The 27,109-nt window shown below is 38.4% G+C and overlaps 1 protein-coding gene across 3 annotated transcripts; it reads right to left on the bottom strand.

Annotated features, from left to right (window-relative positions):
- Positions 1 to 2,447: 2,447 nt before the first annotated feature.
- ARGLU1 (arginine and glutamate rich 1) lies at positions 2,448 to 25,882 on the bottom strand. Of its 3 annotated transcripts, none has more exons than XM_072782419.1 (4): positions 25,273 to 25,882; positions 18,072 to 18,297; positions 15,694 to 15,777; positions 2,448 to 3,327 (listed from the first exon to the last, which is right to left on the bottom strand). In XM_072782419.1, exons 1-4 carry the CDS (start codon positions 25,617 to 25,619, stop codon positions 3,163 to 3,165), a joined length of 822 nt encoding a protein of 273 aa, XP_072638520.1. In that variant the 5' UTR covers positions 25,620 to 25,882; the 3' UTR covers positions 2,448 to 3,162. The 3 variants fall into 3 exon arrangements, 1 of the variants encoding a protein (XP_072638520.1); XR_012009766.1 differs by having other exon boundaries at positions 3,276 to 3,327; positions 15,694 to 16,261; XR_012009765.1 differs by lacking the exon at positions 2,448 to 3,327 and having other exon boundaries at positions 15,717 to 15,777; positions 16,204 to 18,297.
- Between the last annotated feature and the right edge of the window lie 1,227 nt (positions 25,883 to 27,109).

Below are 27,109 nucleotides of genomic sequence, written 5' to 3'. Positions count from 1 at the left end.
TCACTGAAAATTTTACTCTTTAACTTACTGGATTCAAAGTACATATAAAAAATACAACCGTTCCAACATCCTCTGATCCAACCACTGGATGCACTGGAAAAGAACAGGTACTCTAGTAACTACAGACTTATATATATATAATCACACAATGTGATCTCCTCATCTGAAAATCAATGACAAAATCTGCTTCAGAATGTATCGTGCAGTGCATGAGCAAATGCAAATCTTCTACATGACTGCCCCAATAGCAACTCTGTAATTACGGACAACCGATTATTTTAAAAAAAACACCACCAGAGGAGTAAACAAAAAAACAGGACTGAAAAGATGATAAAGACTAGGCTAAGCGGTCAATTCAACAAATGAGAAAAAGCAGGACCTACTGCTTGGGCTTCAACACCCACTGGAGACTCCTAGTTGAGGCCTTCTCCCTTCAGTGGTCCTTGCACTAATTAATAACTTTCTGGCATGTTCCTAAAGCTCCTACAGAGTGGCAAGTCTCAAACATTAAGATATCCTGTCTTCAGAAATTCTCCTGCCCAATAATCCGAAATGGATGGTTCTGTGTGTAAAGGAATAGAAAATTCAGATAACTGAAATCAGGAGCTCTAGTTTATAGTGTATAGACATACACTAGGCACAACTACATGAGACAGGTAGTTACTAGAGAGAGCTGACTTTACAACATCTTCATAATGGAAACGAGCGAGCAGTAAATCTTTTAACTACAAGCCCCTTCCCCTCTTTGCAAGCATTAAAGAGTCCTCACACCAAGCTAATTTAAAGGTTTTGTTTATACAATGGATAATTCTGCAAACTCCACAATAAAAATCCAGTAACTACATATTTTAAATACTGTAATAAAAATGAACAAAGTCATTGGTTAATTCTATGATGTGTAAGAATAACCTAAAAAACAAATTCTGAATAAAGGCATAATTAATAAATTAGGGAACATATGAACTGCTAATAAACTGGGAGAGATTTTGAACCTTTATAATATGTACAAAAAGGCAGCTGGAAACAAATGAAGAAATCAAACTACTACACATTGTTGCAGCACAGAAAAGATTGGGTGTATTTTATTAACAATTACATCCTCTTTCCTGTAGCCCGGCACAGGAACAATTTCGATATCTGATGCGAGTTTCCAACAGCAAGCAGATACTGTGATGTCACTAAGCAACTTACTGTGATTTCACACCATATGCGGCAGTAAGAAATTCTTTAAAAATTAAAAGGCACGCATAAGCTAATTTCAAATATTAAGTCCAGGCTACTCTCTTAGATACAATGTTTATAACACTTGTAGAGCAAAACAATTTTTAAATAAACATTTCCCAAAACTTGAATAACAGAACCTAAGAACAATGGATCTGCAGCAAAAAAAGTTACATCAAAAAAAAAAAAAAATTAAATAAGAGCTAACCTATATTTAAAGGTTTTGTTTTTGTTTTTTTTTTTTTTTAAAAAGATTCATAAGCAACCTATATTCTTTAGGTAAATAAAGTGATTGTTTTAGAGTAATAGGTATGTTTATAAGTCCGTTCTCACTATAGTTCATGCCTACTTAAAATTCTATCTTTAAAGATATTTAAACTGATAATTTGTTCCTTACCACAATTAGACTCACTGAAGAGCTCAAACTAAAGCAACAGCATTTTTCGCAGCATGCACACATAAAATAATCTACCATTTAGTCATCTCATTAACTTATGTTTTCACTTGGAAAGATTGATCAAATGGTCTCAAAAATAGTGGAGAACATTTTCTCTACTCTGATGACATGTTTATGCATCTCAGGTAGCATTTTTATATCCATATCGTTTTCTTCAATGTTTTAATACCAGTAGACTTAAAACAAACATATGTAAAGATAAATGAGGCAGATTCTAGTGTTTAAGAGTCATCCGTAAAGTATCACATGCAGAAGCAAAACAAAACAAAATCTTTTAGGAAGTTTAAATGTGTTTGTCCTCAAAATAAACGTGCAGGTACCCTACAACGAAGAGGATTTGACTACCTTAGCCTTTTGTGAAGTACAAAGCTAAGTTCTTTCTGATGGCCCACTTTGAAAGTCATCTAAGATTTTCTAAGTTTTCAGAAGCATTTTTCTAGTCTTTATTAAGTATAATTTGTGGTAGTAAATACTTATATCCTAAAACAGAGGCACAGGATTGAGATTTTAATTCTTCTGGGTGCTTAGTCTTTCTTAAAGGTAATACTGATGTCTTAATTGCCATAGCAGCATAAATTAGGTATTAGGTATTTGTAAAAATAGCCATTAAATACTAGTTCATGAGTATATTTAATGTACATATAAATCCTATGTTAAAAGTATAAATGAGGAAATATAGCATAGTTCTATGATTTCTAAACTGTTGACCATCAAAAAGTAAACCACCCTCAAGACTTAACAGAACTTTAAAAAAAATTGCTTCGACATATGAATTTAAGACTTTACTTTATTCAGCAAAATCATTTATTTACACAATGGGGAATGCTGGTTTGACTTTGTCAATGAAATAAAAACAAACTGAACAGAGACAATACTGAACTGTATATATATCTTGTACCAGAGCTGACCGACTGTTTCCTTACCTGTATCAGGAACATCAAGAGCAACGGTATCACAAGGACACTGGTTAACAATACACCACACAGGTCCAGTAACACCCTGGGAGCTTCCAATGCAATTTCCAACTTTTTCTTTTTTTATAAATATATAAAAAAACAAAAAGTCAGCAAAACCAGCATTATGATGTAATAGGCAGAGTATAACTCTGAAGTCAATGGGCCAGTAGAAACTTATCAGACCATCCACAGTTTACAAAGTGATCTGCTCTTCTGCGGATCACTAATGAAGAATCCAAACAGATGAAAAATAGATCACTTTCTAGAAGACAATAATGATCTGATAAGGATCTGACTTAATGGAAGTTAAAGGGGGGGGGGGGGAGGAATGCAGAGCATAGCCCCTATTAGAACAAGCTAAGTTTTCCAGATTTTCCAAATTAAAAAAAAAAAACAAAAAAACAAAAAAAAAAAAAACAAAAAAAACAAACAAAAACAAAAAAAAACAAAAAAACAAAAAACCACTTCAACATGAAGCTACCATACAAAGTTTTTCCATTTTTCTTTGTAAAAAGTTCAGTTTGCAGTTTAATCCTGGGTCTTTAAAGAGAAGGACAGTTTGGGCCTGGACTTGCCCTTGCCCAGGATAATTTTTTGTTCTTCTTTTTGTTGACGTTGCCGCTCTTGTTCTAGTTTCATCCTTTCCTCATGAATCTTTCTTTGTTCTTCAACAATTCTCAACTGCTCTTCAGCCTGAAAGTTAAAAGTGAACATTAAAACTTTATCTGGATATCATGTCTTGTACTAACAATACTGGGGGATGACAGCTTACAGACGACACCATGTTGAATGAAATCTGCCTTCGTGCACAAAGCGATAAAGCAATCAAGGACAAAAACACCGAGGAATTAGAATAGAACTCCTTACTAATTCTACCTATAGTTTCTGATGTGGTTTTATGAAAATATGTTTAAAAAAATCACAAAAAAGCACATACTTTGAAAATGGAAATTTCTAAAATCCTGTCTTAAGTTCAGAATAGATTTTGCCCAATTACCTATTTTATCTACACTTTCAGTGTGTCAGATGAAGACTGGCAATTACAAACCAAGGCATCAATGTACTCAAAGAACAGGTTATCTACCAATTATTAGATTCACAGTTAAAGACAAAAAGTTATAGGAAAAAACCTCTACTGGGGCTACATTACATTGTCAATATATAACCAAGAAATACTAAAGACCCCTTTCTCTGAGGACAAAAAAATGCACAATCTTTCAACTCGCTGACTAGAGAATGCTTTTCCGTTTCAGCAGATACTGGTGTAGTTAACTTTGGCAGTGCCTCAACTACCTCACAGTCTAGGGAACCAACTCTCTTCCTGGGCTGTCTATGCATTTTCCATCTTTATCAAAAAAAATGTAGGCCATTCTCATTCTCCCTCCTCAAGCTTCTCCTTTGGCCTCCCAAAAACTCCATGCTCACTTCCTTATTTCTCACGGAGGTGTACCTCTACTCCTCCCCTCTCCCAGGAACATGAGGCAATGAGTGCCAGCTCCTGGCATCTAGTGGGCAGAGGACAGGCATGTTATTAAATATTAAACATCCTACAACACACAGGTCAGCCATCAGAACAAAGAATTATCCAACCCCAAATGTTAATTGGGCCAAGGTTGAGAGAAGCTGCTCTAACCTTGAGTTTTTAAATCTCAGTGATCACTGTTTTCCTTTGTTTCCCATCTGACCTTCATCTTAAAACATTCACTGCATCCTCTAAATGCTTTCCTATTTTCAAAAGTCAGATTTTAAAGTCATTGCTTCCATCTCCATTATTTTACTAAAATTATTTTCTAGATGGTCAGAACTACAATGCTTAACGATCTCTTTATTCCTTCTTCTGTTCACTTGAACTTATTAGTTATTAGGTCTTTTAAAAATTTTCTCCTCTCCCACATATTCTTGAATATGAGACACCGGCTGTTCAAAACATTCAGGTTCTCCAACTCATCACTCCTGTTTGTCTCCACTGATACGTTTTTCGCTCAGAAATAGTAACATTCGATGTGACTGCATTACAGGCTTTATGGTGAAGATGGGAAAAGCGATGGACTCTGGTATACAACATAAAGTATTTTTAAAAACCCTGGCTTTTAAAATACGTAAGTAACATGAAGAGGTTTATTTTACTTTAGGATGGTGGTGATGTAGACAAATAGGTAGAAGACAAATGGCGGGGCAAATCCACTGTAATCAAGTAAAGGTCAAAGATGAGGAAGATCAAATTTAAAGGGAAAGAATTTGGTCGGCAGGCAAGATGGGAAACCCAACAGAGAGGTGAAACAAATCTTCCCTCTCTCAGACTCTTTTCCTAAGTTACAGCTGTCGAGTAGGTGTAGTTACTGGACATAGACTAGGGAGACCTCCAGGTGCCTTCGAAATTCAACATGTCCAAGATACCCCTCAAATCTAACCCTAAAATAAATCAGCTCTTTCTACTACCTTCCCTAACACCACCCACATTCTGTAACTTGCTTCTGTCTCCTCCCTCTTCCCTGACACAAGCAGACAGCCAACCAGTTGGTTAATCCATCCTTTATGTTCCCTTTTCCACTACAATGTCTCATCTGGAGCCCCATACCCATGGCCACCACACCAGTGCAGGGTCCTACGGACGTCTTAAGAGACCTCACTGAATTTCCTTGTTCCCATCCCAGTCTCCTCATTCACCCTGCAGAATGCTACCAGTCTCACCATTTTTGGAACATTGTTCTATTCTCACATGCCCTTAAACTTCCCGTGACTTCCACCATGTATAGAATATGGCCCCACTTCCCAAATGAGCATACTATTTAAGACTTTCTATAATCTGGCTCCCACTGTGTATAATTTCTCAAATTATGCTTGCTTTTCTATCCTGCCTCCCCCTCTCCTTTTGCTCACGCCATTCTTTCCTTCTACTGAAATCCTACCTGTACATCCGTTTCAAACCACCACTTTTGTGCTTAAACTTTCACTGATAATCATTTAGTGAATTCATATGCCAATTACTTTATCCAGTTTTAACAAATCATCATACATTTGGAATAAGAGCTTGGCAAGTGCAATTAAATCAAGGTAAAGAACCTTACTGTGTGTGTCCATGTGCCTGGGAAACGCTTACAAATATAAATACCCAGATTCACTGTTCCCTATTGTTCTAACTAAGCCCTTAGGAAAGCAGATTAGAATCTTGAAGAGGAAAAGGCTTGGACATCACAACCTAACTCTTAAGAGAAATCTAATTAAAATTACACAGTAGTTTTCACCCTATCATGTTGACAAATTCAAAAGATACACAATACTATCTTATGAAAAGTACTTCGGCATTAATTACCAAAGTTCTATCTTCATTATAATGCTTTTACCCCCAGCAAATGAATTTCCTGGAATATATCTTATAAATAACATTTGCGTAACATGCAAAACTGAACAAAGTTTTCTAATGCAACATAGCTTGCAAAAGACTGGAAAAAGCCAAATATTCCCCAGTATGGGACTATTAAGTTGCAGAAAATATGTATAATACTGTTAAAAACACACACACACACACCAAAAAATAGGAATCCCTAAATCTGAAATGGAAAAATCCCCAAGTTACACTGTTAAGAAAAGCAAAGTCCCAAATAGTATATATAGTACGCTGTTTCTCTGCAAAAAAGGGAGAATAAAAATACACCTATTTGTATCTGCCAAAATCTCCATTTTGAACTCTAAACAAAGGCAAAATTGAATATACCTTTGGACACGGCAGTGAAAAGTAGGTGGATAGGGAAAAAGAGATATAACTCCTTTATTTTTCTAAAGAGTAAATTTGATGTGATTACATTATCTAAATTAAAAACGAACAAGATTTTTTAAAGCAAACTCATATCAAACAGATAGGAAATACTAATTCTGCACTGAAATTAACTTTAGATTGGGTAAAGAAAAAGTTTCAAATTCATTTAGGTCTACAAATATGTGCGTGCGTGTGTGTGTGTGTGTGTGTGTGTGTGTGTAGAAGGGGAGCTTTAATTTCTCTGGTTCACCCTTAGTACTACTAAGCATATATTGCCTATTGAAAGTACCTGATAATGAAAGGATTTTTAAAAATGAAGTAAGCAGGGGAATATCCTGTCTTTATGTACAAACATTTGTACTTTCTTCCATTATAGCTTTAAATGAAGCATAAACGCTATTCAATCACACTGGGACAAAAACAGACTAGTTGAGCAAAACCCAAAGCCATCTACTTTATTAATATAGTGGCTCTCAAATGATGAATATCCATCTAGAAGGTTTGACCTTCTACCTTAATTTCCTAGGTAATCTTCTAAACTCCAGCATCACTCTGTAATCTGTCTGACATGCCATTTCCTTTCTGATAACCACACTTGTCGGAATATCCACTACTCCTCTACCCTTGTGTTGTTTCAAATGTGTGTAATAGAACTATTCCAATGGGATGGGGGTGGGGGAGACACATATGTGCATGTCTATTCATACAGATGAACAATACTAAGTTCTCCTACAAGGATTACATGGGGACCCAAGAGAAGCTAACATCCACAATAGGAGAGCCATGAAATTAGAGTGGGCCTTTCTAGCCATTAAGTCCAGGACCCTCACAAAGATGACACAAAGGTGACTTTTTACCCCTGCACCTCACCTGATTGGTGAGATTCAATACTATAACCAAAATATACCATTCTAGCAGAAGATCTACTCTCCCAATACCTTTTGCCCCACCCTGCCTTTACCCAGAGGTCCTGGTTCTGTTATTAAAATTACTCTTTGGTGGGTGGGGTGGGATGAGCACCTGGGTGGCTGAGTTGGTTAGGTATGTCTGCCTTTGGCTCATGTCATGATTCCAGGGTTCTGAGACTGAGCCTGCCCCACATCAGGCTCCCTGCTTAGCTGGGAGCCTGCTTCTTCCTTCTTCCTCTCCTTCCCACTTGTGCTCTTTTCTGGCTATCTGTCTCCCCCTCAAATACATAAAATCTTTGAAAAAAATTACTCTTTTCCAAGCATTTCTTTCTTACACTGTCTATAACTATACATCAAGGTGATCCTTAGTAGCAGTTTCTTTCAGCAAATAAAGATGCTGAAATCTACTACTCTCTATATATATGGATATATATTTTACAAAATTTTAAAAATACAAGGAGAGAAATATTTATCAGAAGTGATTACAGAAATGATAGGAAAGAATGAAAAATATTTCAATTAGGAAATATTGCCACTACTCAGCAATGTGAATTTCTGCATTTTAACCTTCCCAGAAACACATCCTGTTCCACTCTGACATTTATGATTTTAATTCTTTGATTCTTCTTCCCTTCTACAACTAGTGTAATGTATATCTATGTTAGATAAACAATGAAAAATATTTAAAATTTTGATATAATTAGTTCTGATGCTTAGCAAACTATGTATGGATCAAAAAATTTTTCTAAAGTTATTAATGTACAAGGTTAAAAAAAACTTTCGAGAATTAAAAAAAGCAATCCCCACCACTGGTGATTTGGTTATTCTATCAGTTACCTCGTTATAGTATATACTATCCTTATGGGATATTATTTGCTATCACCTAAAGAGAATTCATACCACCAGCCACTCCTCCTAGCCCCTTTCCTTCTCAATTTAGTTACCCAATTGTTAAATATATTTATAATCTTGAATATATTTTTGGAACTTCAACACTGCATAATGTCTCCTGAGAGCCGATATTATCTGGAGTGGAGACGACAACCTCAAGAAGGGACTGACAGTTGAGATCAGCATAGGATACTCAACACAAAAAAGAACCCGTCCTCCAGAGCTCTGGAGATGATGCTACCAAAAGAGCAATCTCATACCTTCAGGATTTTATCATTTATGTCCCAAAATTTCAGAAAAAATGATCTCATCCAGATATGGTTCTTTGCATCTTCTATACCCTAAATTTTTTTCTTTCAAAAAAGTTGTTTGTCTTGGGCATTCATTCCCTTTGGTGGATATTTTCCTAAATGCCTGCTGACACTATCAGCATGATGACATCTTCTCTGGTTCCTATACCAGATTTTCTCTCCATGCTCTTTCCTCCACTTTCTTCCTCTATACTCCCCTTCTCCTTTATCGCTCACCAAGTTTATCCTGTCTCTAGTTTCTACTTCCACCTTACCATTTAAGCCCCATCTTCTGACGGGCTTTCAGTGGGTTTCTGGTTGACATTCTTTCCTTCAAGCCACCCTATACAATGCCAATACACTAACATCTAGAAAGTTTAAAAAAAAAAAAAATGTTGCCCAAAATACATTAAATGAGCTTATCTTATCAATTGAAAACAAGCCTCTCACTGACTAAACATCCTTCCGTAACTTCACCACCATTTCATTTCAAATTAAAATATTTAATGAACATTTACAGTTGGCGCCATGCTATATTTGTCTGTTTCTTACAATGCGCACATATATCAGAACTAACCACCCTAAGTACTGAGCTCTTTCAACTTATACACGCTCACTTTAGTATAAATGCCCTATTCTTTTCCTGGTTATATTAGTTTCCTATAGCCACTGTAACAAAGTACCATAAACTGGATACCTTAAGAGAACAGAAATTTATTCCAGAGACAAAGAAGTCCCAAATCATTATCACTGGAACAAAATCAGAGAACCTATGAGTCACATGCGTAATCTCTTCAGCCCTAGCAAATGACTGTCCAGCCATACACCCTTGGCCTTCTTTCCAGAATTTTTCTAACACTAAAACTAACTTTGGCATTTTTTGTAATCTAGAAAGGATAAAATTTTCTCCAAACATAAAGTGCTCATTCCTTTATACCTATCAGTTATTTCCCCTATTTATCTCAATAGATCTCAAATTTTACTATAAACAGCCAGGGGAAAACAGATTGTACTCCACAATTTACTTAGAAATACTTTCAGTTACACATGTAAGTTCAACACTTAAAAAAGCACCTTCCACACAACCATAGGGCACAATTCACCTGGGTTTTCTACCACTAGACAAGGACCTCCTTCCCTTTAGTTTTCAGTACCATCCTCATTTGTGTCTAAGCCCTGACTTTTAAAGTCCATATTTCTATGAACAGTCTTTTTTAAGGCAGCCTAGGTATTTTCTATCATGTGCCTCAGAATTCTTCCAGCCTCTAACTATCCAACTTCAAAACTACTTCCACATTTTTAGGCAAAAAAATTCCAGGAACTATATAGTTCAAGATAACATAAAATTATTCTGGAGGTCGGAAGTTCGAAATTGGCATCACTGATCCAAAATCAATGTGTCAACAGGGCCATGCTCCCTCAAGAGGCTCTAGGGTAAAGTCTATTGCTTGCTTCTTCCAGCTCCTGGTGGCTGCCAGGATTCCTCATCTTCTCACATCATTCCAATCATTCCAATCTTCAAGGCCAGAATCTTCAAATCTCTCTCTGCTCTGTCCTCAGCCTTCTCCTGTGTGCATTGTGTGGTTAAAAAAAACAAAACAAAACAAAAAACTCCCTCTGCTTCCTTCTTACAATGGTATGTGAGTGAGGTTGTTAATTCAGGATAACCTCTTCAAGATCTTTAACCTAAAAAGGCCCTTTTCTGGGGGCCACATTAGGTAACAATCAAGGTTACCTTTATATATATATATATAAAAGTATATGGACATACACTACATAAATAGGTTTTTTTGTTTGGGGATGGAGGGGCATTCTCCAGAGATATCTCTTAACTACCAAGTGAGATCTGGTTTAAGTATGTGGAACACATTTCACATATAGTCCACTTGGAAACATGGTACATCTTCCTATTTGGCAAGTGGGTAAGGAGAAAACTATTTTCAATAGTAAAGAATAGAAATACACTATAAGTCTCAAACTTATGATTTGCTGATAATTTAAAATTTCAGGGACAGCTGTGTGGCTCAGTCGGTTAAGCGTCCAACTCTTCATTTCAGGTCAGGTCACGCTCTTGGGGTGGTGAGATCAAGTCTCACATCAGCCTAGTGCACAGCATGGAGGCTGCTTGGAATTCTGCCTCTCTCTCTGTCCTTCCAGCTTGTGTGCTTACACTCTTAAATAAATAAAGAAATCTTAAAAAAAAACAAAACAAAACTTCAAAGAATGTTTCCCAGTTAAGATTAATTTTACCTTATCATTATAATGTAAACTTTTTAATTTTATTAGAAGTTGTCAGTCTCTGATTATAGTTCAGGTATTTAAATGCAAATTAACCAGGTTCCATTTTACTACCACCTTCATTCACCAATTCACAGTTTGAGGATCATTTTTTTTCTACTGATACAGCCTCCTGGAAGGACAATTAACTCTACAACACCTGTCAACTTTTCTGAAGTCCGTCTCACTTTCTGAGTAAGTAATATTCTTACACATACCACAATAGTACCTGCGCTTGGCTTTTCCCAGGCACATCACAAAAAAAACTTGTGTGGAAAAGAGGAGCAAAAAAAAAAAAAAAATTTAGGTACTATTTTTAACAGTTTTTTAAAAATTAAAATTCTCTATTGTATCAACAACAGCCTTTCAAGTATTTGAAGATAGTTGTGCACTGCCAATACTAACCCAGAAGTATAATCCAATCTGCCAAAAGGCCAAGTCCACTCAAGCCAAACCACATGTGAATTAGTTCTTGTTTGATTTTATAAATTAAGCATGTCTGTTGATTAATATTCTTCTGCCTCCTTTTGGACAGATAAAATCAAGTATCTTGACAAACAATTTGGCATGTGAGCAAAAACTACCTTTGATCTGGAGCACCTTGTAAGAATTCACATCTGAGAGAGCCCATGTGGCTAAGCTAATGCATTCCTTATTACGATCATCACTGCCATCAATCTGAATTTTTGTTAACAAGGACCAACTTAAAAGTCCATTCAAAGTGTGGTTTAAATTTACTTTCTGTACTAATTATTTTTATGTGATCACAAAAGTGATGTTAGTTGTATTAAAAAAACTAGAGAAAAGTATAAAGTTACATATAAGTCTACTACCAATTAGAGATAACTATTTTTAGCATTTTGGCATATTTTCCATCTACTAAAATGTGCAAATATATTTTTCAAGTTACCAGGATCATAATGTATACATAAGTTTTGTATTTAGCTATTTCCCCTGTATTACCAAATACTTTTTGACTACAGGAAAAACCAGCTGTAAGCACATGTTATAATTCACCTAAAATTCACCTAATTCACCTTCACTATTCTAAATTATATTGTGAGAATTTTTTTTTGTATTACCGTATTTGTATCTGATTCAGTTTTCGCCAGATTCTTAGAAATAGATTTAAGGTTCCAGATATTTACTGATACAGTGTCATTTTCTAAACTGGTCATAGCCATTATAAACTACCTCCATCACCATATAAAAAAGTCCTCTTTATACCTTATTCTTGCCAACACTTGGTGTTAATGAGGGAAAAAAAAAAGTCTTTCTATTGGTATGTAGTATTACAGAAAATGAAAAGGAAGAGATCATTTCTTTGTTTTCCTACAGAAGTTGGGAGACGGATATATTTTCAAGAATTTATTACAGCACTTTTCACTTGTGTGAATTCTCTTCTACATCTCCCACTTTTCTTTTTCAATTAGGGAGTTGGGTCTTCTTTACTGACTTGTAAGCAACTGTTGTATTATACTTCCATGGTTATAATGTTTAAGAAATCTCCCTCAGGGTACTAAGTTTTCTAACCTATCTTTAATCTGCTTTCAAACTGCATCCACCATTACTTATCTCACAAACTTCTTACTCTTACAGAAAGCTCGTTTACTACTATAGCTACTACTGCCTAGCCCACCATCCTGAGAGCACCTACACTCTTGCCTTTTTTCTAATGCTACGGAATCCCAGAAAGGCCTTTGCCAAGCTTCCTCACAGTCCTGCCCCCCCCCCCCCCCCCGCCATCATAAATTCAATTCCTAACTGGCCACTGAGGCTTGGCTCATGGGCATCTCTTCCAGGAAGATTTACCAGGCATTCCAGGGCAATTATGTCAATTGCCCCACAACATCCATACCACTACCAAATATCTCCATATTACTTGTTAACTTTTCTTTGGATTGTCCTTGGGTCTACCATTAATACATTAAATACTTTAAAAACTTAACATCTTGTCAATTTTTATCTCCAAATTGCTTTTTTACATATAATAACTTCTCAATATAGAGTATGTGAGGTTAAGGTTGGCTACTCCCTCTTCCTCCTTTGCCTTCTAGAAGTAAGAATGCATCACATGAACCAGTCCACATTTCTACCATATTTATTATGTCATAAAGCAAACAAAACTGCTGTTGCAACAAGATAAACTACCATTACTGACATACTCAGGACAAGTCCCATGTTTCTAAAATACTAGCATACTTCCCTTCCTTTTTTAAATATCTATTCTTCTAAAGGAGTATTCAATATATTCCACGTAATATTTCCTAATACATGTGTAAAAAAATTAAAGAACTTGCTCAAAATTGAGAGGATGAGGAATGAACAACAAAAATGAAAGAAATCTCTGTATGTGCCTGACATCTTTATGCAGCAACATTTTCTTGACTTCTCTGACTTTCCCTGCAAGTATATGGACTCCCTACCAATAGAACCAAGTAAAAATTAATTTTCTCTAACATGGATGATAATTTCTTAAAACTTCCAACTTTATCATACACAGGAAAAAAATGAGTTACATTCAAATCCTTACCAAATATTCTCATATTCAAATTCCTTTTCTTCAAGATATCTTTTCACTAAAGTCTTACTGATATAACATGCAGTCAAAACAGTGTCACTGTACAATATAGTCTATCAAAGTCAAATGTTCTAGAATAGAGCTAGTCTAAGTATGGCCCATGAATCAGCAACAGTTTGCAAACCGGAATGGATCCACCACAAGATATGTAGAAACCAGGAATGTTTTAGAAGCTTTTATAGCCACTTGACCTCATTTTTCTAATAATTCATCTTAATTATATCTTGCAAAAGTAGAGGTCTGAGACAAATCAGGATTAAAAGAACAAAAATTGGCCAATTACCACCACTCGAGAAGCACTGCTTTAGAATAAGCTTGCTAATCTTTTCCCAGTAATGACATACAGAAAGTCCTATTTTTAAGGTCCACGTGGGTAAACAAAAAAAGCTGCCAAGTGCCCAACCAAGTTTCTCTAGGCACCCGGACAGTTATCAGAAAGGATCTTGGCAGGGCCTAACAAGTTGAGGAGCTCTCTTCTAGAAGTCACAATCTTGGCATTTCAGGCCACCCAAAAATTGAACTGCGCTACCCAATCTTTTATCATGTTCTAAGAAAAATTCTATTCCACCAGCTTGGAAATTCTAGTTCAATGTTTCAAATACCAACTACACTGTTCCTCCCTGGAAATATCTATGCCTTAAAAACCCACACTGTATTTATCTTTCAAAGCTCAACCTTCTAAACTAAAATTAAGGTTCATACTTTTCATTTTAAATCCTCCTACCTGCACTGAGATTTTCATCTTATGCAGAATCACTAAAAAAGGCATTATCACATACTAATTAATGAACATGTAGTGATATATCTTACAATGACTCCTCATCCATTCGTAGTGCATCATCATTCAGAGTGCTTTTTCTACCTTAACAGATTTTAAGATCTTTTCATGGGGAAAGCAGGATTAAGTCTTTCCTTTCATTACGGTCGTTTACAATAGGACAGCAATATTAGCTAAGAATCCACAGTGTCATGCTAAGTTGTTTAGGGTATTTCCGGTATTGCTTTTCCCTGGGGTAAGCTATCTTTAAAAATATCATGCTTTAGAACTTATTGCCCCGTAATTTTAACTTTTTACATTCTTATCAACTACAAGACACATTACATACGGTCTACCTTTGCCCTTGTTCTCGCTGGGATCCACTGTCAATTAATTCTTAGACCAATTTATATCATTTCCTGTGCCTTTATAAACTCACAGAATTTTTTTTTTTAAATCGTTTACCTGGAGCTTACAACTTGCTTTCTCCCTGGCAAAGTAGGACTTAGCAGCAAATGTCTTCCTATGACTGTATCTGTATTATTCTCAACATATTTCTAACTAGACAAAAGTTTTCCAAGGTGTCTAGAACCAAGAGTCGCACCCTAGGTCATGTCTCTATTCCTGGGCACTAAATAGCACTCATCTCCCATTCAACCTAAGTACATTTTCTTCCATCTCTGACTTATATCCTGCTTGAGGAAGCAGAATTCCTAGATGGTACCTTCATAGGGAAAAGAAAGCTTTTTCCTTCCAAAGCCTGTCCTCCTTTTGTACTTTGGCTTCTTTATATCCACAGTCCTTTAATTCTAGCTTTCTTCATCATACCAAGACTGCTTCAAAATACATACTCTTAAATGGAAAACCCTAGGACACCAAAAATCTTTTCTTCTTTACTTTAAATGCTAGTCTGTGCTAAAAACAAAGAAAACAGAAATTCAGAAATACTAAAACAGAACTGAAAAAAATGGAAGCGGCAGAGATTAGTTTTTTTCTATTTAAAAAAAAAAAATCACTTCAGTATCTTACATTGGCTTCCTTATTAAAATGTTTAAATTGCTCTCTGCATCACCTTTTATATCCCTAGAACATAATTGCTTCAGCCTCTGTACTCCTTACTAGATTAGTCTCAGAATAGGAAAAGAGCTTATTAATCTGGTACAGTTATTATCAAACATATGCTATCTACTTTACCTAGTAATCAGTAAGTAATAAGCTATCTAAGGTAAAGCGAAAAACTGCATTTTAGTTTAAATACTTCACAACTTTCATTGCTATTATTTAGGCATAAAAATGTAAATGGGGTTAAGACAGAAAAATCTCTGGGATGGGGAGAGTACAATTCTCCCAGGAAACCGGTTTTAAACCACCGCAAATTTTAGAATTTTCTCCAGATTAAGTAACTTTCTGGATTACCCCAATAGAGTCCTCCAGAAGACACGCGCTAAAATCTAGTAAACCATTCCTGCTCTTTCCTCAACTCTCTGAAAATAGACCCGAAAACTTAGAAGTCAACCATTGAGCACAAAATCATTTCACAAATTCTGAAAAAGTAAAACAAACATCAAATACTTTTCAAATGTACACTTCATACACACCAGTTTGGCTTGTGCTTCTGCAATTTTTCGGTTATTCTCTTCCAGTATTCGCTCTAGCTCCTCACGTTTTGCACGTTCTTCCTCCTAAAGGGGAGGACATGTTTAGATGTTAGAAAAATAAAATGTTTATTTTTACTGATAAATATTTACTAATCTTCCTCTGAACTTTTTTGATCTGACTTAGAGGGTAGCTTTATAGCCACCTTCTGTCTGACAAATGATAAACTGTGCAGCCACTAAAATTTGTTTCTAGCACGAAATTTAAATCATCCCTCCCAGTCCAAACAGCAACCGACTAAACCCTCCCTAATGATAGTTTCCTGGCAATTATTACTAATACTTTAATATCACACAAATCAACAAGGACAACTACAAAACTGGATAGTATTTACCAAATTAAAAAATAATATATAAAATATAAATAAAGTGAATATTTGTCTCACCAATTATGTATACCTACGTATTCTTTACCTATACTCCTTTAATCAGCATTAAAAGTTGAATATTTACTGTCTTGTCCAGTGTCCTGCAGAGTGTGCTCCTCGGCTGCCATACGCGCCAGCTTCCTCTTTAAAATGATTTGTACTGTTAGCTTGGCAATACCTGCATCAGCAGCTCAACCATTTATAAAGAAACAACATACAAGGAAGGCTGAGCTGAGGAATGCAGATGTTTATGGTAAGAAGGAACAAAAAATGTAATTCATCATTCCTAAGGCAAACAATTAATAAGAAAAATACATTTACTGTTAGTGAAAAATACAAATGGTAATCCATACTTCATGGAACTAAGGGCTCTTCCATGGGGAAAATGGACTTAACATTCAGATGTTGACAATTTCTAAAGGCAGCTTATCTTGTCATCTACAGTCTGAACTGAAATTCAGGAATCCAAGGGGTGCATGGTCCGGAAATAAAATTCTGTAATTTATTTTTTTATTGGAGAATTTAATGAGGTTTTATAATGCAAACTATATGAAGATTGCTTGATGGTTTGGGCAGTGTTCAGATCACAGCATACATATTCAAATGATTTTAATATTTGGAAAGACTGTCAGAGGGTAGTGTCCGTGTAAAAAAAAAAATTGTTAATATGAAACAAAAAGCAAATGAAGAGAAAAAAATCTTCCTATGATTAATAACTCGCTACAAGACAGCACCATTACTCCAAAATTATCTTCATGATTAAAAGCACTGATGTAAATAAAATTTCATACATTCAATTGCACAGTCTGTGATAGCTACCAAATATATAGACACGTGTATCTACTTAAAGACAGCACAAGGGAAAATGCATTTAGAAAAGCTAAGCTTACTGGAAAACAAGAGAGATTTAATATGATGCCAACTTGTCCATAATACCAAGATTAACAATGATGAGAGACACATATTTTGAGTCAAATATTTAAGTTCAAGAAAATGTAACTAGAGGATTTTCTATGGCACACACCAATGGAATCCATACTCATTATGCAAACTATGTCAAGGGACACTCAGTGCCATAAAGTAATTTGCCTTGAGTGTTTCAGTGACTTTCAATGAGTTTTAGGAACCTGGAGTAATCAGTGCAAATAAGCCAGAAAGCTTCAGTAGCAAATTACTGTCTCACAGAAAGACATTTTCAACTTCTGCTCCAGCTGCTGATAAAACAAATCATGTGTTTAGCTTGACTCCAGACAAGGACAACCTGTTCCTTCATAACTCTCTAGAGAAAAAAAGGAGTTGTTAGTAGATACTAAAAAAGTGGATGAATGATCTGGACATTTTTCCTAAAAAGATTCTTTGAAACACATTAGGAAAATGGAGGGCCTTATGATCAGAGTGCTAGAATTAGTCCATTGTGTTGAGGCAGGATTCGGGGTAAGGGGTGAGGATAAAGGAGGACAAAAAGAAGAGCAAGAAAACCTAAGTATCAAAAGCAGGTGCTGTCACTCAATGTCAGGCCCTGCTCTTTGTAATCTGACTGAAGGCAAACAGCCTCTCACAGTCTAGGCAGTAAGAATGATACACAGAAAAGAAGAATACATATCCACAGGTGGATTTTAACCATCTCCCTTTCACCACTCCCTGTCTCCCCCAACCCTCCCAAAAAAGAATTTAAGTCCTGCAGCCATGGCAAAAGTTTCAAACACTTCTCAAATATGTAAGCCAGTTCCATTAAATCAAAAAGTATCCTTGAATACGTTTTATGAAAATAACTTTTAAATATCAGTCAGCACTTCTCAATAGGCTAAAAAATTAACTTTCGCAGCAATGTTAGGTTTAGATGAGAAAGGAATGAGTCTGTATTCCATCTCTTTCTGAACTGAGCAGGAGGCACACCGAACACTGAAAGTTTTGCCATGGACTGTCTCTACTTTCCAAACGACCGAGCGTTACCTCTCTGGCTTTTTGTGCTGCAAGCTCAGCTTGTCTCTGTCGCTCGAGTTCTTCGAGCAACTGCTTTTCCATGATGCGCTTGGCTTCCTCCACCCTTCGGAGAACTTCTCGCTCGATTTCATCCTTCCTTTTCTCCAGTTCTTCCTCTACCCTTTTTGCCACTAACTCTTCCACTCTTCGTGCTGTTTCTTCCTCGATGAGTTTTTCTTCTATTTCCTGCTGCCGACTAGCAAACAGAGTGGAAAAGAATGACTTAGATAATATAAGTAAACCGAACAATGAAAACAAAACTAGCTGTAAGTCTATTAAAGCCTTCAGCATGACTTTGTATTTTATAATTAGTTTTCATGCAACATTCAAGGAAATACTAGATATCAAGATATTAAGGGATACAGAAATTCAAATGAGTATGAAATATTTGTTTTCTAGGACTTTTTAAATACAAAAGGACTAGTATATATACATACACAAAGAGCTTAATTAGTTTTAATTTAGGAACTATAGAAGAGATCTGAAACAAGAAGTCTATTTTCTAGACTGTCACAATCTTTATAATCAAAGAACAAGCTAAGCTGTTAAGTGTACGGATTTATCATTTGCCAATGCTCTCAGTACAAGGGCTGAACTACAGAGAAGTCAGGAGAAAATATTATATAGCAAGCAATTCAGATGATAAAGGTCACCCCACCCCACCCCCACCAGCAAAATCAACATAAATACAGACTCGAAGAGATTCAGACTGCTAAGGCAATGCAGTGTAGCTTTTATCGAAAATACAGACCAACGTAATTCAGGTTCTGAACCTAACACCTTTTACTGTAGCTTTTCTTTCTTTGGTTCATTGATTTTCAATTAAAAACTCTTCAAGAGGGGATCCCTGGATGGCTCAGCGGTTTAGCGCCTGCCTTTGGCCCAGGGCACGATCCTGGAGACCCGGGATCCAATCCCACATCGGGCTCCCGGTGCATGGAGCCTGCTTCTCCCTCTGCCTGTGTCTCTGCCTCTCTCTCTCTCTCTCTCTCTCCTCTCTCTCTCTATCATGAATAAATAAAAAATAAAATCTAAAAAAAATAAAATAAAATCAAAAAATAAAAACTCTTCAAGAAATGGGAAAATGGATGAAAATATATCACCAGTTCTAATAAAAAGTTCAATGAAGCATGATACTGTTTTAACTATTTTAATCACATTTAGATATTATAAAACAACTTCATCACTCAAAATGAAATTCCACACTGAAAATACTGACATTTATCAAGGCGCAGGTGAAAACCATGCACATTTCATACCACTGATACCCAAAATGATAGCTACTCGGTCACATGTGTCTAGTCTGAGTTGAAGATTAACATAATGAAAAATATTAAAAATATCTTACAAATATTTTTATTTGGTTACATGTTAAAATGACATCTTAAGAAAGATTGAGAATACACTAAAATTAACTTCAACTTTAATGTGGCTACTGGAAAATTTTAAATTACAGATGTAGCTCACATTGTATTTTCTATTGAACTGCACTATTTGAAACAATTTGTGCTGAACTAATAAATTCAGAGGCTCTAGAAGTATATCTAAATCCTAAGAGACCTATTTATTAGTTATGCTTCAACTTCCTCACAATCCACAAAATTAAATACAACCTGTAACCTTTATATCTATTGATGACTCATAAATATGTATGAGCCAGTCATTCAATTTATGTGTTTAGCAAAGATTTTATAGTGTCTAAGTGACCTTTAAACACCCCAATCCACTTCAACTAAACTCTATTTTGGGGGTTGATTCAATTCCCACTCAAGTGCTTTTATTCTCAACTCCTGTTATGTATTCACAGAGAGACCATACTAACACCAGTATTTCTGTCTAACATTCTAATTTATTTCAGTTTCTGCATTTATAAGCTGTTTTTCTGTCGAGATAGTAGCTATTTGAAAAAACTATTTTAGGTTCTAGATATATGCGATACCCATTCTGCAGATTCTGTTGCTTGTTTCTTAAATATTTCCTCCCAATACTACATTATTGGTGATTTTTATTTAAAAAGATACGAAAGCCTAACTATGCTTCTTTTCCTTTTGAACTTCCAATAAAATGCAGTTTAAGGTAGTTTCAAGGAGCCTTTATCTAATTGCAATAAGAGAATAGCTATCCACTCCAATACTAGAATGAATTGCCAGAAATATCTAAAAGAAATCAGGCAGTGATTTCAGTAGAAATCAAACTACATTTCAAATACAGAAATTTTCTCTATTTCATCCAAAGAGAATAAAAAATATATAATACCTATTAACCAGATTCAGCAGACCAGGCTCTACTTCTGCATACGTTGGAAAGTTTACATAACAAAGTTTTATTTATTTATTTATTTATTTATTTATTTATTTATTTATTTTCCCCCACACAGAGAGAGACAGAGGCAGAGACACAGGCAGAGGGAGAAGCAGGCTCCATGCACTGGGAGCCCAACGTGGGATTCGATCCTGGGTCTCCAGGATCGCGCCCTGGGCCAAAGGCAGGCGCCAAACCGCTGCGCCACCCAGGGAACCCCATAACAAAGTTTTAGGAGTATACACCACCGGCACAAATATACTTTTGCTAGTTGGTTCTTACAACATTAGTAAATGTAAAGAAGGCGAAAAGAAACTTTTTTAAAAGGTCAAAAATAGTACAATTCAACTCTGAAAGACGATATATAAGTTTCAATTAAAATTTTCAACACAGGGACAGCCCGGTGGCTCGGCGGTTTGGCGCCGCCTTCAGTCCAGGGCCAGATCCTGGAGACCCAGGATCGAGTCCCATGTCGGGCTCCCTGCGTGGAGCCTGCTTCTCCCTCTGCCTGTGTCTCTGCCTCTCTCTCTCTCTGTGTGTCTCTTGTGAATAAATAAAATCTTTAAAAAATAAAATAAAATTTTCAACACAAAGCAAAAAGGAGCAAAGAATGGGATAAAGCTTTAGGGTTAGCTTATCAGTAGAAAAGTTGCCAAACAACTTAAGAATATGGTAAAGATGCAAGAGACCTGATTCATATTCAGGGTTTTTTCCAAGCAGTGCCTAAGTAATAGCAGTAGAACAAAGGCTAATAGGGCCACATTTCCACAGACTTGGTCAGTAAGGAGAAAACAAGCATAAATAGTTTATAACTTACAGCAAAAGCCAGGTCAGCATGGTGTGAGCAGTCACTGGTGCCACCCCTGGACACAAAACCACAAGGGCCAGATGACACGCAATAGAGGTATATTCAGTGGGCTGCTCTGCTGCTACGCAGTCAAATCTAAGGACAGCTCAGTGGTTTTATAGCCCAGAGGGGAAGGCAAGTGGAAAGTCCCAAGCTCAAAAGAAACTGGGAGGATGAGAAATGCCCTAGTGGAGTTTCTCACAAGGCTGCTTATCTCCCTTTGTTCCCAGAGGAACCACAGGACATAGCACCATGATTGTAATTAGGCTTTGCTACTGGGTCCCACGTGGAGACAAGCAAGGTCAGGATGCCACAGCAGATTTGTTCTCCTACAAGTTTATCAAGAATGTAATTTTCTGCCGTTGCTGTTATTCTTAGTACGGTTAAAATTACTTCAGTAATCAGAAAAAAAGTTTTACAGAAATTTTTCAGTTTCTGCCCTGAAAAGTTATGCTCAATAATGCTTCAATTCCCCTCTCCCCACACGGAACAACAACAACAAACACTTTGGGTCATTAGCACCTGATAGAAAGAAGACAAACATTTAATGTCACTGCCTATCCACTCCTTCAAACTTTTCCCACAAGAGCTGTCACTTTAAAAGATGTTTAGGGTCCCTAATCTTTTCCTCAGGCTCCTCTGCTGAATATATTCCCTTGCCAAGAATTTTTGGCACCAATGAATCTTCAAGTTTTCAATGGAATCAGTATATATAACATTAAGCCTCCATTTTCTCCATATTTTCAGGAATTTTAAAAATACTGTCACAATCCATTTAAAATGGCAACTATTAAAACAGCAAAGGCCCGGCAATGCAGCAGAGTATGACATGACTGTACAGCAACTGGTAATATTATTTTAAATATATTAATATACATAGAAATATTTTAAAATGTACAAACTCAACCTTAGGAGATTACTTCTAGAAAGTACTTCATAACATCAGCAAACAACATTAATTCCTTATTACTTGGTACCAAATACTGTGCCAACAGCCTTATACACCATGTCATTGGCTACATCCCTGATGGTTCCTCTGGCATGGGAATAGTTTACTAGCTGGGCTCCAGCACATTGCATTTTGCTGAGATGACTCCCAACCTAGGTAGACTCTTAAGCACTATACTACCCTAGATGGTTTCTCCAGGACAAATATGAAAGGCAAAAGTATGCAGATAGATTTTTTTTTTAAAGATTTTATTTATGGGGATCCCTGGGTGGCTCAGCAGTTTAGTGCCTGCCTTCAGCCCTGGGCGCGATCTTGGAGTCCTGGGATCGAGTCCCGCGTGGGGCTCCCGGCATGGAGCCTGCTTCTCCCTCCTCCTGTGTCTCTCTCTGCCTCCCATGCCAGAGGAACCATCAGGAATGTAGCCAATGACATGGTGTATAAGGCTGTTGGCACATGTTTGATTTCCTTTATGTTCCAATTCAGTTTTATTTGCACTAAACCTTTCTTAAATTTGTCCCTCTTTTCCATTCCAATAACCACCCCCTCACTACTCCTGTGTGGCCTTACTCTAATAGCCATCTTTTTAGAGCATTCTGTGCTGTTTTTTTGTTTTTTTTTTTTGGGGGGGGGAGACAACACTGTTTACTTCCTTACAACTTTTCCTGTTTCTAGGATGAAATCCAAGCTTCTTAATATGGCATTTGAGACTCTCCTTGTGATTCCCACCATTTACCTCCCCAGTCACTCCATGATTTTTGTACTTTTGTAACTTCATCTTCCAGTCAACATTCACTGTTTTACCCCACTTTAAGGCCATTCTGCCCTCCTCCCTCTCTTTATTCGGCTAGGGGTGGAGGGAACTCTGCTTTGGGCCCCATGTACCTTCCTATACCTCGCCTTACAGTCTCTTAATCTACCAGCCATTCCTTAGGAGAACTAAGGTGCTTACCTAAGATCTTCCTTTTTACAGTCACATGAGCATCACTGAATTTACCACACTGTATTATTATGTAGCTACTTGTAAGTCTTTAAGGTTCTCAGAGAACTCAATTATCTTTAATATTAACAGTCCCTAGCATCTTGCCTAGCATTATTAAATGTTCAATAAATATTAGCTGAACGAAATGAGCTAACCCAGAGAGAGAGACTCGTAGACATACAACCATTTATGCCCATTTCTGTGGCTCCAAAACCTGTAACTTTCCATGGTTTCCTCTGGGTTATTCCCAAAACATTACACCGTATTGAGAGCCTTACTGCATGGCACAGAGGAATTCAATGTATAGGTAGGTGGCTGCTGGCTCTGCCTCCTCCTCCCTTCATAAATGCTAATGGTAGTTTGCTGCTTCTGTCAACTTGGAACTGTACAGCTGCCTGATTTTCTCATGTAATCCCTGGGTTTTGTCTCTGCTATTCATGTGTAGCTTGCTAAACATTTCTGATTATTCTTTGCATACCAAGGTTCCTTTCATTTTTCCTACAAGTTTTAGCTTTCCAGTGAATGGCAAATCATTTCTCTTTGGACATCTGTTTTCACGTGGAAAAATTATCTCAGAGATGCCTTAAAGTAAGCTTCTAAATGTTCATCTGTTGAGATTTATTTAAAAGCTACATTTTCACAGTTAAGGATCTTGTTCCAGACCAAAAAAAAACTGGATTCTATATAATCAAGGTTTGTTCGGAAACTATTACTTGTATTTGGTTTTCATATGTCGATCACCAATAGCTCTACATAAAGGAAAAGTATGCAGCAAAATAGCTCTCCTGGTATTGCTTCCTCCGTAATATTGTTAGTGCTACAGTCTTGTGCCTTACTTTGCTTCTTAGAAACAAACTCTGCTGGAAAATCTAGAATACACAAATCCAAACATGTAAAAATTCACATGTATTTGTCTCAGGAAGACCCTAAATTCAGTTACTTTCCGCCTCACGTGCACTTTCTAAACATGAACCATGGAAGACGGCTGGTTTAAAAGCAGTGAGAGTTGGCAGACCAACTCTACCTTTCCACCTGGCTTTGGGAAATGAATACCCAGAGCATCACACCACCGTGGTCTTAAACCAAAACAAAACCTGCATTTTAAAACCAAAAGATCCGGACTCTGGAATTATTTACACCTACTCTTGAATCTAAAGATACCTGGGAGGTGCCTCTTCCAGAAATACTTGCGCCCAGTCACTTCGAGTTGGGAACCTTTACTAGGTAGGACTCTGATTTTCCCTCCATTAAGGGAGCATATACGAGCAATGCGAAAATAAAAGCAAATATTCAGATGTCTTCTAAACAAAAGCGTACTGAAAGGGGAAACGAAGACAGGGTTGCACTTAAGTTTGCGCTACAAAGGAATATGAAGCAACGGAAAGAAGTATAAAAATGGAGTAAGTTTTAATTGGGATGGTGGTTAGACAGGTGAACTCCAGTACCAAAACTCCTCGGACTGTAAGCTCTCAAGCGTGTGCATTGTTTGTACAGCTCACAAAATAAAATAATAATAATAAAATATTAAAAAAAAAAAAAAAAAAACAAGACCAGCGCTCGAAAAAAAGAAACGCAACCGCGACATCTTTAACAAAAGGAATGTCCTAATGGAAAATGCATTCGGCGTGGGGTGGGGGTGTACAGTGAGACCACCTACAGGGTCTTATTCCCGAGGGGGGGCCCGCTCCGATACCAGATACCAGCATGCTCCGGGCAGCGGCAATTCGCATCCCGGGGGTGACTTCCTTTGGGCTCTGCACCTGCGGGCCCGCCACCGCTGCCCACCCCCGGCCCGGGCAGCTCCCCGACCCCGCTCTCAGCTCCACCTCCTACTTCCGGCACTCGGCTCCTCTCTCGCGCCAAAATCGCTTTCCCCGCTTCCAGCCTCTCCTGCGCACGCCCCGCGGTGTTTGCTCCCGGCCGGCTCCCGCGCCCGTCCTGCCGCAGGCTGCGCCCCCGGGGCCCGCGGCAGCCTCCCGGGCGGGCTCCCGCGACCCCGCGCCCCACCCCCCACCCCCCACCCGCACGGCGCTGCGCCGGCCCCTCCCCCCGCCCTCCCCGCGGGCTCCCCGCCCCTCCCCCCGCGGGCGCTCACATTTTTCGCTGCCGCTCGAACTCCGCTTTCTTCTCCTCCTCCTCTCGCTTCTGCTTCTCGTCCAGGCTGCTGCGCTTGCTCACCGTGCGCCCGAAGATGTCGATGCGGTCGGGCGGGGACGAGGCGCGCTCCCGGTCCCGCTCGCGCCGGGACACGGCCGTGTTGGTGGACCGCGAGCGGGACCGCGACTCCCGCCGCCGGTTCCGTTTACTCTCCCGGGACTTGGAGCGCTTCCGCACGCGCTCCTTGTCCCGGGACCGCGACCGCGACCGGCTCCGCTTCTTGTTGTGTTTGCTGCTCTTGGTGTGTTTGGAGCGGGACGAGCTCCGGCTCCGAGACCGGCCCATCCTTCCGGGCGACGCTCGGACTAACCGCTGGACTCGGGCCCCGCACGCGTCCCACCGCCCTCACTGCCTCCTCCGGACGCCGGCTGGCCGTGCTGTGTCGGCCGGGGGAAGGAAAGCTGCCAGCCAGCTGAGTTCAAGCCGCTCTCCGAGGTCGACGGCCGCCACGAAGGCCGCCCCCAACGACAAGGCCTCAACGCCAGGAGTTGCTAAGATGGCAGCCGCGGCTGCACCGGCCGCCCTCCCCACAATGCCCCGCGCGGGACGCGCCGCTACGCGGGCCCCGCCCCCTGACGATGCTCGCCGAAGGCGAAGCGAGCGCCTCCGAGCGCGCTCGGCTCCTTCCGCCAGCCCCGCGCCGGCCTGACGCTCGGGAGCCGGAGTCCCCACCTGAGCTTTTGGTGCACTCCTGCTCTGCGGTGAGGATGAACCCGTCACGTTTTGGTGAGAATGAAATCCTACCTCGGCAGGAACGGATGCGTTCTTTTCCAGGAAGCTGGATTTCTCTCAGGCAGCCCTATATTGTATCAGAGTGACCCCGAGCAGGTTCCTGGTTTCTCTGAGCTTCCTCATTTGCACAATGAATGAAGTAGTTGTGAGGCTTGTAGGAGATGACGTGGACTTTGGTAAGTGGAAGCCAATGCTTGATACAGGGCTCCAGGTGCCGGGAGTTGTTCCAGAGGCTTTGCATTTATTAACTGGTGCTTGATGCCCATTTTAGGGATGGGGATGCTGAGGTCCAGTAGGTAGAGAAGTTAGCTACCCAGGTCACACAGATAGCAGGTGGCAAAGCAGAAGTGTGTGTATGTGGTGCAGAGCCCTTGCACATCACCGGTAAGACCCTCTAAGTCCTAGCCAGGGAATCTCTCTGTTCCTGTATGGTGTACAACAGACTGCCACTGTCAAGCTTTCCCCCCCTCCCCCCCCAACAAAGAGGGACATTAGTATTCATAGATGATAGAAAACCTGGAAAATCTAGGTGCCTCAATTTTAAAACAGTCTAGTAAAAGGCTTAAGTCGATAGCCTATTAAAAATGGAATAATAGATTTTCTCCGGAATGGCAACAAAAAATATAAAAGTACTTAGGAATAAACATTAACAAGTTAAAAGATCCTCGTGATGAAATCCCTCAACCGTTGCTGAAAGGCAGAAACAAGACCTGAGTAAGTGAAAAATATACACCACATCTTTGCATGACAAGTCAGTATCAAAATTATGCCAATTCTCTCCAAGTTAAATTACAAAATTAGCGCAATTCCCATGCGAATCCCAAGTTCTTTTGGGAATGTGTTAGAAATAACCAAATAATTTTAAATTTTATACAGAAGTTTACATTTTGTAAATGATCAGGAAACCTTTTAAAAAAGAGGAGTAAGCATTAGGCCTATAAAAAATTAAACTGAAAAGATATTGGTACAGCAATAGGAAAATAATCAATGGAATAGAAGGATAGATCTATTATTTTTCTTCAGACATTCAAGTAAAAAACTTT

This window comes from Canis lupus, chromosome 17 (assembly GCF_048164855.1).
Source record: "Canis lupus baileyi chromosome 17, mCanLup2.hap1, whole genome shotgun sequence".
Taxonomy (NCBI): domain Eukaryota; kingdom Metazoa; phylum Chordata; class Mammalia; order Carnivora; family Canidae; genus Canis; species Canis lupus.
Note: the sequence above shows the minus strand (reverse complement) of the source record. Positions and strands in the feature narration are given on the sequence as shown.

Excerpts from the sequence above, each read along its gene's own strand:
- ARGLU1 (XM_072782419.1), bottom strand. The coding sequence starts at position 25,619 with ATGGGCCGGTCTCGGAGCCGGAGCTCGTCCCGCTCCAAACACACCAAG. Across the intron at positions 18,298-25,272 it reads TTCGAGCGGCAGCGAAAAAT|TCGGCAGCAGGAAATAGAAG; the intron begins GTGAGCGCCCGC and ends TCTGTTTGCTAG. Across the intron at positions 15,778-18,071 it reads CAGCACAAAAAGCCAGAGAG|GAGGAAGAACGTGCAAAACG; the intron begins GTAACGCTCGGT and ends CCTCCCCTTTAG.